The sequence below is a fragment of the Populus trichocarpa genome, chromosome 9 (genome assembly GCF_000002775.5).
Source record: "Populus trichocarpa isolate Nisqually-1 chromosome 9, P.trichocarpa_v4.1, whole genome shotgun sequence".
In the NCBI taxonomy this organism is placed as follows: Eukaryota; Viridiplantae; Streptophyta; class Magnoliopsida; order Malpighiales; family Salicaceae; genus Populus; species Populus trichocarpa.
In genome coordinates, this window is record NC_037293.2 from 11,397,977 (window position 1) to 11,412,419 (window position 14,443).

The window sequence follows — 14,443 nt, forward strand, 5'->3', positions numbered from 1 at the left end:
GGATCATTGATTAAAATTAACCACCCTTCCAACATAGATTACTCAAAACAAAACACCCTCGATTTTATTTTCCTTGCTGAGTTGTCCATCTGGTATATTTTCCATGCTCCTCTACTTGTATGTACCCATCTTACCTTACGGCAAGAATCGCCGACCAATAAGGAAAAAACAAAAGGTTGCCAGGGCCTCTGTATATACAAAGTTCTTTTCACACTATGCCAGCTGCAGAAGACGATGAACTGTTGACATTGAAAAGAAAAGGGGAGAAGGGGGCAAGATGAAGACCCAAAGAATTTGTTGAAGAATTGGGTTAGGTTAAAGAATTCATTACTCTTGTTATGTGAAGAAATGCAGTCTCCTTCCTCAGTCAGAAAAGAATTCCTCCGAAAGCATTTCACCAGCCAGGCCTTTACCTTGGACCGCATTTCCATTGTCCACATAATCCACGTCAGTCGCATCCTGATCATGATCGTCCTCTATTGAGTGCTCATCACTCACATCACTAGTCCCATTCCTCTCGGTATTCTCTTTCACATTTTTATGTCCCTCGTGTGGTAGAGTCTGAGGAGTAGGATTCAGACCTGCCCCAGCCTTAGCTACAGGATCCTGACATATGCAGGATGAAGGATTTTCATGGAACACACCTCGGCCAGGCTTCACCTCATTTGGCTCTCCCATGAAACCAATTTGGTAAGATCGAACCCTGGACGCAAACTCTTCCCATGTTTTGTTATGTCGGTTTATGAACAGTTTGTATAGTTTTTTAGCATTTGGACGAACTGTTGGTTTGTGCCCAAAGTATCTCCTGCAATACAAAAATATGACAAAGTAGCCATGGATAAGTGCGCTGCCATAGCCATAAAGCAAGACTAAAGGTGTCTAGGAAACTACAAGGATGTAGAACAGTTCAGGTGTCATTTAAAAGATTTTGAAGGCAAATGTAATATACACCAAGAGAACTTTATAATTTTTCCAGCCCCACGAATTGAATACTTCAATGTTTAAGCCGTTTGGACTTGAAAACAAAAACAAGAAGAGCGCATAAACATTTCTAAGAGAAAATTATTCACCTGTTAATAAGGCCTTGGAATTGCTTCTGCACAAACTGTAGGCATAAAACAAAAAGAAAGAACGAACTTCATGCCTTCAAGAAAGAAAGAACTACATACCTTCGACCAGCTATTATTTTGGCCATGTTTCCATTGTTGTTGGTAGAAAAAACGTCACTTTCATCACAAACAATGAAATCTAGTGCAGCCATTCGAGAAGAAAATGATGAAAATGGTGCCAACTCTCTCTTGCTGGCTAAAGTCTCTTTTGAATGAAAATTCGGAAAGAGAGCTTTGAGTGGTGCTAATGTTGCTTCACCTCCATATACTTCACCTGAAGCCACATATAAGTGAACATCACTTCCGAAACCCAAAGCTCTCAGCGTAAGACCAACTTCCTCTGGTGTGAGAGGGCATTTTCCTTGCCTCCGTTCTTTGTCAGGATTACTTGCCTGCGTTCACATCAAAATTAACATATCAGCCATGCTTCAAAAACCATTTAGGATATGCAATGTGTTCTGATAAACTACAGGGGTCTCACATGCAAAGATTTCCACCTTCTCCGAATCTCGCCGAGTTCCATCCTTTCTTTTTCTCCCCCGCCAAAATAGCATCCAGAGAATGCAAGCATGTCAGGTTCAAACCTATAACATGATAACGTTAAATTTGTGTTAATGCTCTGACCCTTTCCTATGTTTACTATTCTAAGCTTAGCATAGGTGAAAAAAAAAATTCCCCAACACAATTCTATGATAATAAAAACTTGCCAGACAATGATTCAAACGACAATAAAGTTTCTAGAAGAAAACTACCATAAATCAAGCATTCAGAAGGATATTACCTCAAGTGCAGGGCAATAAAGTGCTCACTTTTCATTCTCATTCTCTGAACCAGCTTTTTGCCCATTTCAAGAATTGAGTCTGTGAATTTTAAAGCATGGTAGTTGACTCTACATCTTAGCTTTTGTAAATCTGGGCTCAACCTATTTGAGAGCCTGTAATCAAACTTTCCGAGCTGAACAACCTATAAAATCAAGGGATGGCCAGCAAATCTTAGTTAACATAAACAAAAAGAATCAGGAAGCCGAGCAGTATTCAATCAACATAAGTAATGTGTCATTAAAGTTCATGAGTTTAAAATCTCATGAATACCCTGAAACTAATGCTGCAAAACAAGAAACTAACAAAATATTTCAAAATTTTGAAACCAAAATGAACCTCCAACAGTTTCAGATATTCTGTCCCTGCTTTCCCTAATTGGTTTTCAGTTTCACAACCGCACAAATATTGTGTTCGTATGTCCCTGCTTCTATGTATATCAAATTCTACATTGAAATTAGAGTTTGGCCAAGGATGGTCGCTTTCCAAAATTCCCGGGTTTCACCTAAGTAAATACAAACACCGAAGTTGATGAAACTGTAGTTATATTATTTTCCATTTTGTGCATCCTTTCATGAATTCTAACACAATCATGATAGATTGAAATTTTAGCTAAACATTAACCATAATACAACTCATTATACAGATATGTTTTGGTTAGCTTGACATATCAAATTCCTCTAGCATCTATTGCTGATGCAACGTTGAAAGAATTGAACTCATAAGTCAGTGATTTATATCCATATTCAACCTTTTTCATTAATCTACCAAACAATACTAGAAAAGTAAGAGTGATAAATTTGTTTCCTGTTAAAGCTTTTCATATTATTAGGTTGCACCGTGTACAATCATTAAGTGAGAAAAAAAATGAAAACATAGAATTTAAAGAAACACGATTTTCAAGCTGAACTTTTAGCAGAAAGCTTACATGCTTCTTATTAAGAACAGGTAAAACTTTAGTCAGATAGCATATTGGAGTACACTTCCTCGGAGCACGCGTTCTATACGGGATCAAAACTTTCCCACCCTTTGTGGGGAGCTGTTTGATAATCGTAACATCTTTTGATAGGAATGAAATGAACCAGTCAACATCAAATATTTCAGCAAAATCACTGCATCAAACACCAGAATAATATGAACATGCTGATATTTGAGCAAAAAGAATTGAGAATGTTAACAATGAATACAAGTTGTTATCTGCGGACATACCTACTATCATTCCAGAAAGACTTCTGATCCAGCTTAGGAACAACAAGAGTAGCATTCAAAATATAAGCTGCAACAACACCATCTGTTATCTGCGGCCATAATGGTTATAAAAATCTCAGAATCACAAACTAATTTACCGTCCTATCTATTTTAAGGCAAACCCACCATTGGCAGTAAACTATCAGCTAAAAAAGTTTATTTCCAAAACTCAAAATGTAAGAAACTCACCCCTGTTCTCTGTTGATTTAACCCTCCACTTGTAGCAATCAACAAGTACCGATTACTATTCGTTTTCAAATCAGCAGCTACATCATATAACAACACAACTCCAAATTAATGTCTAAAGTCTTCTGATCAGATTAGCAGTCAAAAGTAAAAGAAAAGAAAAAATACTCCTTAATATATCTCAAAAAATTAAAAAGATTCCCTAGCATAACTCCATAAATGAACAAGATTAGACATGAAATCTGTTGCCACTCCCAGATTAAACACATGCCCGCTTTCTAATTAAGACCAACTTCGTCATCTTTTTTTAATAAATTTCTCAATGTGATAATATTTAATATTCTAAGCATTCCTCCAATAATTCATAAACAAACACAAGATTATCATCAAAACCAAAAATCTCGAAATAAAGAGGAAAACAACAGATATTAAAGCCACTAGAATTTACTTTGAAAGCTATCGTTGGCGTTACTGCAGCCATAGTAAAACTTCGATAACCTTGAGTTCCATAAATGACGCCCTCCACTTCTCTAACCATTTCAGAAAACCAAAAAATAAAAAATAAAATCAGGCAAACTAAAGCTAAACACACAGACACGATGTGCTAAAGAACAAAGACTGGTCGTATAAGTTACATACCGGAGCACGAAAAGGCGACGTCTCTGTACTAAACGTTGATTCGTCTACTTTAGCTCCATTTTTTAACTACCTCATAACACAAAACAGAAAATCATTCTCATTAGCTTGGTAATTACTAATTAATTAATTAAAACAGTAAAAAGAGAAACGTAAACGTCCAGCTCAAATGAGAACGAACAAAACAACCAACCACGGCCGCGAAAATCGGAAAGGCAGAGACAGTACCTTTGAGGAGCGGTGGTGGTTGATGATAGGAGGAAGAGGAGAGATGACAGAGAAGGCGGCAAAGAAAAGAAGGAAAGCGAAGATAGCGGAGAGTAACGGAAACTGAAGCAAGTAGTGACGCGTAAAGAAAATCCAGTGGAGCACGGCGGCAGCGATGTTACGCTGTTTGGTTTCTCTCTTCTTTTTCTTCATTGTAGAAAAAAGAAAGAGAGAGTTGTTGAAAGCTAGCTTTCTGAAAGGCAGGAGAAAGAGAGTGTCAAAGCTGATGAGCAGAGCGGATAAGAGGAGAGAGCAGAGCAGAGCAGAGGAAGGTGATATCTTGCCGTTGCTGTTGCTGTTGCTGCTGCCGCGGTTACGAAAAATACATTTTCGTATTATTTATTTAATTTGTTTTTTTTACGAGGGTCCCACGACAGATTGAGTTCCAGACCCGTTTAGGCGTTCCCTGGAAATGGACTGCGCCGAGACCTTTCCACCTATTATATTTATACAGGGCTGGTTGGGTGCGGGTGATGTTATGGAAACTGGATGCCGAGTTGGAGTGAGATTTGGACGCGTGGGTTATAGATGGTAATGGTTAGTTTGGTTTAGATGATTTTACAGGAAAAGTTGCCCCATTTTTATTTTCTATTCTTAGATTAACGTTCACACATGTAACATGCGATAATTATAATATAAGTTTGCGAAAATATTTTCATAAGTTAATATAAAAAAACTCATTTAAGTTAATAAATAAATAAATAACATTGGTGTGCACTACATGTAATAATTTCAATGCACTTCTAATTCTTGCACCAACACACATATTATTAACTTGAATTATATTTTTATACTAAAATCGGTCACATATTGCCCATGTGATTTTATAAATTGATATGTTAGAGAATATGAGTAAATTAAATGTTATAATTAACGGATGATAACTAAAAATAACTAAGAAGGTGTTGATTTTTGGGTTATATATTAATATTTTTATATATTTTGATGATAACAATTAAATAAAAATATACTAATAATATGCTTGGCTGATATTAAATTTAGATAGTTTTATATAAAAATTACATCAACATGTATAAAGAATTGAATGAAAATATTCATCAACAAGTTTAAGATGCAAAGCAGGTGAAAATTTAATTCTTAAGGATTTATTTTCATATTTATTATTAAATTTTCATATCTTACTCAACAACAACTAAAATAAACCCACATTTTTATACTGCATGCATAAATATAATTGATATATATTTAAGATGTTCAAGTTTCACCATGTTTGAAATTGTCAAAATTGATTTTTAAGTTGAACCGGTCGACCACTTGGGCATACCAAGTGAACCGGTCGGTCATTGTTCATCCACAATGAATACCAAAGAATTTTGTTGGAACCGATCAACCAAATGATATAGTCATTTGAACCCACTTTAGCGGTGAGAGACATTCCAATCGTTTGAGCATACCAAGTGAACCGATATACCGCTATTCGTCCGTGATAAACACTTGAAAAAATTATAGAAATTACTTAACCGAATTACATGTTCTTTTAAACCGGTCAACTGCTTTAGCTATAAGAAACACTCCAACAGCTATAAAATAACTAGTTTATTTTGAAAACATATATATATACATGTACATGTACATGTGTGTGTAAAGTTATTTTAAAAGAAAATCAATTAGAAATTATTAATTCTAATATACTTGTGTAAAATATGTAAAGTGAGGTGTGAGTGATTCACTCAGAACTTTTCTAACAATTTCATTACTTCCACGCAAGATATTTGTTTGTCGCTCTCTTTCCACGTGACACACACGTGCTAACATAACCGCCAAATTTTGACACTAACGAAAAATAATAATTCCACACAAAGCTGAAGCGCGTGTAGTTTTTGAACCCGTAAGATGATAGAGACGTTGCCTCACGTGCTACTGGAGCGAGTGGGAAAGGGTGTTCGGCGGATTAAACATTGTCGTTCTGGCCACTTTAATAACGCTTTTCGATGTGATTTGTCTGTGCTTTTGTTTTCTTTGTATCCGTAAACCCCATGCAGTCCTGCAGTTTGTTTTTCAACCTAAATTAAATATTAATTATCTCACCAATCAAAAGAATTTTTTTGACCTCAGCTCGATTTATAGCATATTAAAATAAGAAATAATAGTTTACATACAGATGAAAGAATATTAGAATTCCTAAAATTTATCAAATAAAAAAATTAATTCTATCAAAATGGTTTTTCTAATAATATCATAATAGATGTTGTTGACTGGACTATAAATGATTTTAGATAATAGTAGTTTTTTTTTAATTTATCAGGTATTTTAGATTTAATCCAAGGCATCATGGAAATTTAATTTTAACTTTAACGGCTAGAAAACGAGGGAGATCATGCTTTTGTAGAGATTTTTGTAGAGGATAAGGTGTGACAGACAGAGTGATTCTGTTTGTAGAGGATAATTATCTTGGAACGAAGCTTGCCAGATAAATTTGGTGAGTTGCGAGCAATGTGATTTAGATCAAACAGTCATAATTTTGATCAAGACTCGTGATGTGGACCCACGTCACGTGCCAGCCAGAAGAGATTGGAGATAATCCTTTTGTAATTAGTTTTTAAATTAGTGCTGATTAGGTGATAATGTAGGTGGTTGGTTGACTGACAGAAAAAGGTACTGTACTTGCACATAAACCCACCCAACAATAGCCTACAAAAACAAATTGAGTTGTTAAAAGATGCAGAATTTGTCAAAAGTGATAAATTATTGTTCTCTGAAAATGAAGTTAGCTGACTGTGGCAATTCTTTTGTATGTTAAAGTCCTTCACTGGATGCAAAATTACAATATTGTCCTCGTAAGTTGTAACTCGTCCACCGCACCCTGATATTTGAATTTTAAAGTATTTTCTGTTTTTACTTTGAAATGTATTAAAATAATATTTTATTATTTTTTAATAAAAATAAAATATTTTAAATATTTAAAAAATACGAGTTAGCCAGCATTAAAAATCTTATCTAAAACAATTTTGTTTCGGTTAAAAACCCGAAACAATTAATTGTCATGGATATCGGCTTTGATATTGTCATTAGTTGACATGCATGACCATTATATAATTGAAAACATCAACTTTAACAATTTTTTCGTCATGAAAATGGATTGATGTTTTTCTTACAATTGCCGCAAGCACATTGATGTTGTTGACATTGATGCGCTGGTGGACGTTATGGCTATCACAGTCACAGACTCACAGAGGAGCATCGATTATTGTTCGAGTATTGCTAGTGGTATAACTATTAGTAATACTCAAACATTAAATATTAAATATATTATTAGTCTAAAATCTGATAAAAAAGGGTTTTGATGTGTAGAGATTGGTCTGTTCTTTGATGGTTAAGATAGATTAAATGATAGTCTTGAGATTGAGTTTCAATGAAATATTTAATTACGTATTAGTCATTCAATTATGTAATGATGATCCGGAAAATGCACTTGATTAGCAAAAGGAAAAAGGATATTAAGAATGACATCCATCATGTATATTTTGTATATTCCGTAAAACCCCTGTGAACAACTCATTGCTAAGATATTATATTTTTTCTTGAATACGTGCTACCATGATCGTGCCAGCATCATTCTCATTAGTCACGTACAGTGAGGAAAAACATTATGAAATGCGATGCCACACACACACACACACACACACACACACACACACACACTTTTTCTCTCTTTTCTTTTCTCCATTCCATGGAGAATCTCATATCCATTTGATTACACCATTAAATTCCATTTATATTGAGTGTGTGAAGTCGCAGGACTGGAAATGTTACGACGAGGAAGCAGAACTGGAAATGTTATGATGAGGAATGAGGAACTATTTGTGGATATTTATTTTATTAAAATAAATCAGTGAATGATAATATCTTAATTATTATTCATATAAATTAGTATTAGAAATGTCAAATTTATTCGGATTAAATTTAGAAATTAATCCTTTTAAGGAAAAATAGAAACACAGATTAAAAATTAATATTTATTTAAATTTTAACCATAAATTTATAGCTGTCAAACCTGAGAACCGACACGAAAAATAATATAGATTATTGGAAGAACATGAATTAATTATTTTTATTAATTTTTTTTTGTGTTAGCTTGATTTAGTTTGAACGATTAATTAAATCATTAAAAACTTGATTAGATCAACTAAATTGTATCTTATTCCATTCAAATAAAATCTGATCTAAATTAAACTATATAATGGAATCATGTTTAATAACTATGGGTAAACCCATGGCTATTAAGGTAAAATGTGAGCAATCTCAATAATAGTCGAATCCAATTTCTTTATCACCTTTTATCATTCCAATGGCATCATTCAGCCAGTCCAAGTCCATCACCATATCCTGGGCCGAAGCCCATAAGGCTCGTTTCTGGTTCGGCTTTTTTTTTTTCCTGCTTCTCTTCCTTGTTCATTTTTGTTCCATCATTTTCTCCTAGGCTTTTGGCTTAGTTCTACGCCTTTATACCTTTTCTGCTACTGCCTGGATCATCCTTTGATTTATATACAAGCATAGGAAGAAAAAGAGCATGAGGCATGAAATAAGAAATTCTTGACTGAGCATAGCAAGCATGCCCCAACTTTAAAACATATTTTTCATTTCTAATTTAGGAACTAATCTAAAAAAAAATCTGGTTTATTGAATCAATTTTAAATTATTATTTTTATTAGATTATTTTTATAAAAAATTATTGGTATTAACCCGATCAAGTTTAATAAACCGAATTATTAAAAACCTAACCAAATCAATAAAAATTTATTGCTACTCTAGCAACAAGGGTTAACCCTGATGAAGCTGTTGCCTTATACACTGCCATCTAACTTTCTTTTGTCTTCCATTCTCCTCCCCTCCTCCTTCTGTCAAATATAAACATGAAAAATTCATCATTAATTTGTGGTGGTGGTGGTGGTTTACTGCTCCGACTATTACCGGTGAAATGACGTCGGCCTCCTCTCGAGACTCGTATGTAAGGAAACGAAACGGAGAGGAGTGAAATCTTCAAAATAAATAAATAAATAAATAAATAATAATAATAAAATGAAACATGACGCAATTTCGATACTACCCATGACAGATATCATTAACGACTAGTGCCAGGGTACAAGAGGGAATGAAAAAAAAGAGAGAAAGGTATATCATTAAAATCTATTTTAAAAGGCATGGTTTGATATTTTATTTACTCCGCGCACGCCAGATATGTCCACGACAATCAATATTATCTGTGGACTTCTTTTTTTCATCGAGGTATTTCTCTGAATTATTTTTTCTTATTAAATTTTTCATTAATAAAAAATTATTTATTATCAGTGCAATTTAAATCCCACTATTGTAAACCCCACTCAATTTAGTGGTCAATTTTTTGAAATGAGATCAGATAAGTTTTAGATAATAATAATTTATCCGATTAAACAAACTTGTATATGAGCTTATTGAATTTGATTTTTTTCTCTAATAATTAAAATAATTTATTTTGAATTAATATAACAATGGTAAATTCTCATAATTTAATTTAAAGATTTATTTTTCTTTAAAAAATTAAAATAATTTATTTTGAATTAATATAGCAATAGTAAATTCTCATAATTTAATTTAAAAAATATATTTTTTAAAAGAAATAATATTATTTAAAACACAAGTGTAAAAAAATAGGATGGGGGTATATGTTCTGCTTTTTGGTACAGATAAAAAGAAAAAAAAATGGATGGGGTAATTATTTTTTATTTGAAAATGTATTAAAATAATATTTTTTTAAATATTTTAAATATTAATATATTTGAAGTAAAGAAAAAAAAAAAAAAAAATTTTTTTAAAAAAACATTTTTGAAATATAAAATCATGCCGACTTAAAATAAAACAGGAGAGCCTCTTCGTCCTCTTCTGTTAATCTCTCTCTCTCTCTCTCTCTCTCTCTGCTTATCAAAACGGAAAAATGGATACTCCTGGGAACTTGAAGACATCAAGCTCCGAATTAGACCTGGATCGTCCCAACATCGAAGACTACCTTCCTTCCGGATCCTCCATTCAGGAGCCTATTGGCAAGCTTCGCTTGTATGAATTCTATCTCATATCTTTCGATTCGGGTTCTGTTTTCGGATACTCTTTGATTTCAAGCTCTGTTTTTTTAGTTTTTTCAGAGCTTTAAAGATTTGATTCTCAATGGGTTTTGCTTGATGGACTTTCTTGTTTTTGTCTAGGCGTGATTTGCTTGATATTTCACCTACTCTCACAGAAGCAGCTGGTGCCATTGTTGATGTGAGTTTTGTTGGCATTTTTTTCGTTTTTAAGAAAAAAAATGCGTGAAGGAAACTGTTTTTTGAATGAAAAGAAAGGAACTTTATGTGAATTCTGGATGAATTAGTCTTAATCATGATAAATTCGAGCTTAAACAAGTATTTTAGGCATGCACTGGGATGGCTAGCTTGTTTAAAATGTCTATTTTTTTAGTATTATTGAATACTCATTGACATGATGAGGGAACTGTGTATCGGATGGAAAGGGAGAATTTTGGGATAAATTAGATGAATAGTTTAGAGATAAATTAGATGAATAGTTTAGATCGTGATTAAAATTCTGAAGACTAAAGTAGGAATCTAGGCATGCAATGGTTAATTAACTTTAGCTAGTTGAAAATGACATGACTTTCTTGATTCAGTATCAGGGAAGTAAATTTAGTTTTTTTTTTTTCAATTTAATTTAACCTGTCTGGTTCAATTCATATTTAACAATGAATGAATCAGGACTCATTTACACGATGTTTCAAGTCAAATCCTCCAGAACCGTGGAACTGGAATGTGTATTTGTTTCCCCTTTGGTGCTGTGGTGTGGTGATTCGATATGGGATTTTGTTCCCTGTCAGGTTAGTTATTTGCTGACTATAAAGGGTGTTGTCCTACACTCAAAAGGGGTCATAAAGTGATTGGTCTCCATGCCAATTTAGATTATCTGGTTTCCTGATTTGATTCTTGACTTTGTGGAGTTTCAAGATGTCATAATGAAGATATAAACTGATGTTCTTTATCTGTTGCTTATCTTTTTCAATTGTGGTTCCTATGAAGAGTCTGATTGATATGATGGTTTATCTTTGAACAAGTTGCTACATTGGCGAACTTGTGTTCATTCTAGCTGGTTGATGTATTTCAATGAAATCTGCAGGGTTCTGGTACTGGCAATTGGGTGGATCATTTTTCTTTCATCCTACATTCCAGTGCATTTGCTGTTGAAAGGGCAAGACAAACTGAGAAAAAAGATAGAGGTGCCAATAATTAATTTGTCAAAGCTTTTGCTCTATCCTATATATATAGAACACAATTGTGAAAAGTTTGTTTTTTCTATATCTGGAAGTTCTAAATTTCTCTACAAGTGGTTGTTACAAACAGGCTGAATTTATTCCTAAACAAACAGGCTGAATTTATTCCTAATGTTAATTTATTGTCAGAGGAGTTTGGTGGAGGTAATTTGTATGTTTTTTGTTGCATCATGGACTGGAGTTGTCAAGTACCATGGACCGAGACCTAGCAGGCGGCCTAAACAGGTTCGTTTCAGTATAAACATTTTGTTGTATGTATTTATGTCCAAGACATGTTTAATTCTTTGTTAACCCCTTGTTGATCTGAGACATAAACTTGCTTATCATGGGTTGCGCAGGTTTTTGTGGCCAACCATACTTCCATGATTGATTTCATCATCTTAGAACAGATGACACCATTTGCTGTGATCATGCAGAAACACCCTGGTTGGGTTGGTAAGTGAGAACTGGCTTCATATGTATTTCAGATATTTTATCCAATTAACAGTTACACCCTGAATTATATGTCTATCAACAAATATTGAAGGATTCCTGAATTATGTTTAACTGATAATATCCCACGAGTAATTTGTGCTTTAATTTTGAATGAAGAAATAGTGAAACCCCAGCTCTTATCCTAGTTATTTTGTTTTAAGTCCCTTCTGGTGTTTGCTCATGGATAGTAAGTAACGTGGTGGACAAGCTGAAATGATTGTCACGTAGTCTGGCTCATTGTATTTATTAAATTGAATGGATATATGATTGCTCTAAATGCAGGACTTTTGCAAAGCACTATATTAGAGAGTGTAGGATGTATCTGGTTCCATCGTTCAGAGGCTAAGGATCGTGAAATTGTAGCAAAGAAGTAAGTGTAAATTCTGTTGGTAAAATAATTGTTCATGAAAATGATGTTTGCATCATGATTATATGGAATTATATTTTTCAGATTAAAGGATCACGTTCAGGGAGCTGATAATAACCCTCTTCTCATATTTCCTGAAGGAACTTGTGTAAATAACCACTACACTGTGATGTTTAAGAAGGTATGAATATTCAACATAAAACATGTTGTTTCTATAAGCTTGTGATGAATGTTTCTTTAATTTCTATTGTTTGATGATGTGCAGGGTGCGTTTGAACTAGACTCTACTGTTTGTCCAATTGCGATCAAGTACAATAAAATTTTTGTTGATGCCTTTTGGAACAGCCGAAAGTAAGAAGCTTTTCTTCTAATGATTGTATTATATATATCCCATTGAGTTCCTAGAGACTACGCATTTTTTCAAAATGTGAGGTGGGGGTGTTTTTATGGTTGAGAAACATGCTTAAATGTCTCATTTGCAGGCAGTCCTTCACAACACATCTGCTGCAGCTGATGACATCCTGGGCTGTTGTTTGTGATGTATGGTACTTGGAGCCCCAAAATCTGAGACCTGGAGAGACTCCCATTGAGTTTGCAGAGAGGTAATTACTTTCTTCTGAGCTGCAAACAATTGAGTGTTGGCTGTTTGCAAGGGTCCCTTTTTCCCAACTTTTTTCTATTTTACCGTGACAAATGTGTTGTGTATTTCTTAATTACAAGTTTATCCAGTTCAATTTCAATGCATTTATGCAGGGTTAGAGGCATTATATCTGCGCGAGCAGGTCTGAAAAAAGTTCCTTGGGATGGATATCTGAAATATTCTCGCCCTAGCCCAAAACATAGAGAGCGCAAGTAAGCCAAACTCCCTTCACCGTCTTTCTTTTCCTTTCTGCTTTTGAAACACCCGATGATCACACTTTTTGACTTTGCTATTAGTTTTGTATATATGTATCACAATATGTTTATAACCTGCTTTAATTCTGTCCGGCAAAATAATTTCCAAGTACATATAACAGAAAGGATGATGCTCACCGGCCTATGACAATGTTATTCCAAGTTTCTCTTGGGGTTTGTATGAGCATCTTTTGCCAATAATATTTTGTATTTACCTGATTCTGCTGGCTGTACATGTCCGAGAATGGTTGATGACATGTAGCTCCTGATGACACCTATCTTATTACCGTCATTAATCACTTAGTCCCATGGTTAAAAATAAATATAATTGCTGAGTAGTTTCTGAAACTAAGAATTCTGTATAAATCTCTGATCTCATTCCCCCTTTTCATTTCAGGCAACAAAGTTTTGCTGAGTCAGTACTACGGAGTCTGGAGGAGAAGTGATGTATATTCTTCTTTTCATTTGTTGTATTTATCCCAGAGATTGCTTCCCACGCTCCCGCTCCCGCTCCCGCTCCCATTTTATTGTTCACATGTAGAATTTGTGTTTTATCAACAGTTGTGCTGTGGGTATCAGAGAGAAGCAAACTTTTGAGGAAATTGCATACTTGTCACTTTCTAGGTTTCTCCCCAGAAAATGAGCCAAAATGTTGTGAAAATCTAGTCTTGATGTGCCTGGTTCAATTTTTCTGTCTTCAATTTTCATATTCATTTTTGTGCCTTTTATCTCCAATGGTCGTTCCGCTGTCTTCGGTTTTCAGCCATAGAACGTCCTTTGGATGGACGGAACGTTTCATCTACATCCAAAATTTCTGGCGGCTCAGGACTGAGTTCGGATTGTTTGATCGGATGTCACAATATGCAGTTAACCAATGATGTAATTCTGGAAAAAAAATATCAGTATTATCTACATCGATACGGTCTATAAAAAATACTACAGAAATATTTCCTCTTTTGCACGTAATAAGAAAAAAGCTTACGCGATAATGCTTACCTGGAGTCAAGAGTGGACTCGTTGAATTGATGATAATGACTTTGTCCATCTAAGGATAGTATAAAACGAGCACGAGGATGGAAAAAACAGCCAGAAGTATTCAAATGTTCACATGTTTTTCTTCACCATATTATTATTT

General features: G+C 34.1%; 2 protein-coding genes across 4 annotated transcripts; one reads left to right on the forward strand and one right to left on the reverse strand.

Annotated features, from left to right (window-relative positions):
- Window positions 1–38: 38 nt before the first annotated feature.
- Window positions 39–4,676, reverse strand: LOC7472085 (protein ROOT HAIR SPECIFIC 17). 2 transcript variants are annotated; one of them, XM_024607997.2, is made up of 11 exons: window positions 4,226–4,663; window positions 4,001–4,066; window positions 3,810–3,891; window positions 3,365–3,441; window positions 3,137–3,225; window positions 2,856–3,039; window positions 1,891–2,072; window positions 1,591–1,693; window positions 1,170–1,501; window positions 332–805; window positions 39–222 (listed from the first exon to the last, which is right to left on the reverse strand). In XM_024607997.2, exons 1-10 carry the CDS (start codon window positions 4,415–4,417, stop codon window positions 364–366), a joined length of 1,749 nt encoding a protein of 582 aa, XP_024463765.1. In that variant the 5' UTR covers window positions 4,418–4,663; the 3' UTR covers window positions 39–222; window positions 332–363. The 2 variants fall into 2 exon arrangements, with proteins under 2 accessions (XP_024463765.1, XP_024463764.1); XM_024607996.2 differs by having other exon boundaries at window positions 39–805; window positions 4,226–4,676.
- Window positions 4,677–10,128: 5,452 nt separating this feature from the next.
- Window positions 10,129–13,969, forward strand: LOC7472084 (glycerol-3-phosphate acyltransferase 9). Of its 2 annotated transcripts, XM_052455743.1 has the most exons (13): window positions 10,129–10,315; window positions 10,462–10,519; window positions 11,005–11,123; window positions 11,420–11,519; window positions 11,703–11,798; window positions 11,912–12,008; window positions 12,330–12,417; window positions 12,499–12,595; window positions 12,680–12,765; window positions 12,897–13,016; window positions 13,168–13,266; window positions 13,706–13,755; window positions 13,870–13,969. In XM_052455743.1, exons 1-12 carry the CDS (start codon window positions 10,197–10,199, stop codon window positions 13,752–13,754), a joined length of 1,128 nt encoding a protein of 375 aa, XP_052311703.1. In that variant the 5' UTR covers window positions 10,129–10,196; the 3' UTR covers window position 13,755; window positions 13,870–13,969. The 2 variants fall into 2 exon arrangements, with proteins under 2 accessions (XP_052311703.1, XP_024464457.1); XM_024608689.2 differs by having other exon boundaries at window positions 10,130–10,315; window positions 13,706–13,969.
- The last annotated feature ends 474 nt before the right edge of the window (window positions 13,970–14,443 follow it).

Coding starts and splice junctions, on each gene's coding strand:
- LOC7472084 (XM_052455743.1), top strand. CDS start 10,197: ATGGATACTCCTGGGAACTTGAAGACATCAAGCTCCGAATTAGACCTG. Junction 10,316..10,461: donor CCTATTGGCAAGCTTCGCTT/GTATGAATTCTA, acceptor GTTTTTGTCTAG/GCGTGATTTGCTTGATATTT. Junction 11,124..11,419: donor GGGATTTTGTTCCCTGTCAG/GTTAGTTATTTG, acceptor TGAAATCTGCAG/GGTTCTGGTACTGGCAATTG.
- LOC7472085 (XM_024607996.2), bottom strand. CDS start 4,417: ATGAAGAAAAAGAAGAGAGAAACCAAACAGCGTAACATCGCTGCCGCC. Junction 3,226..3,364: donor TAAATCAACAGAGAACAGGG/GTGAGTTTCTTA, acceptor TTATGGCCGCAG/ATAACAGATGGTGTTGTTGC. Junction 1,694..1,890: donor TTTATTGCCCTGCACTTGAG/GTAATATCCTTC, acceptor ATCATGTTATAG/GTTTGAACCTGACATGCTTG.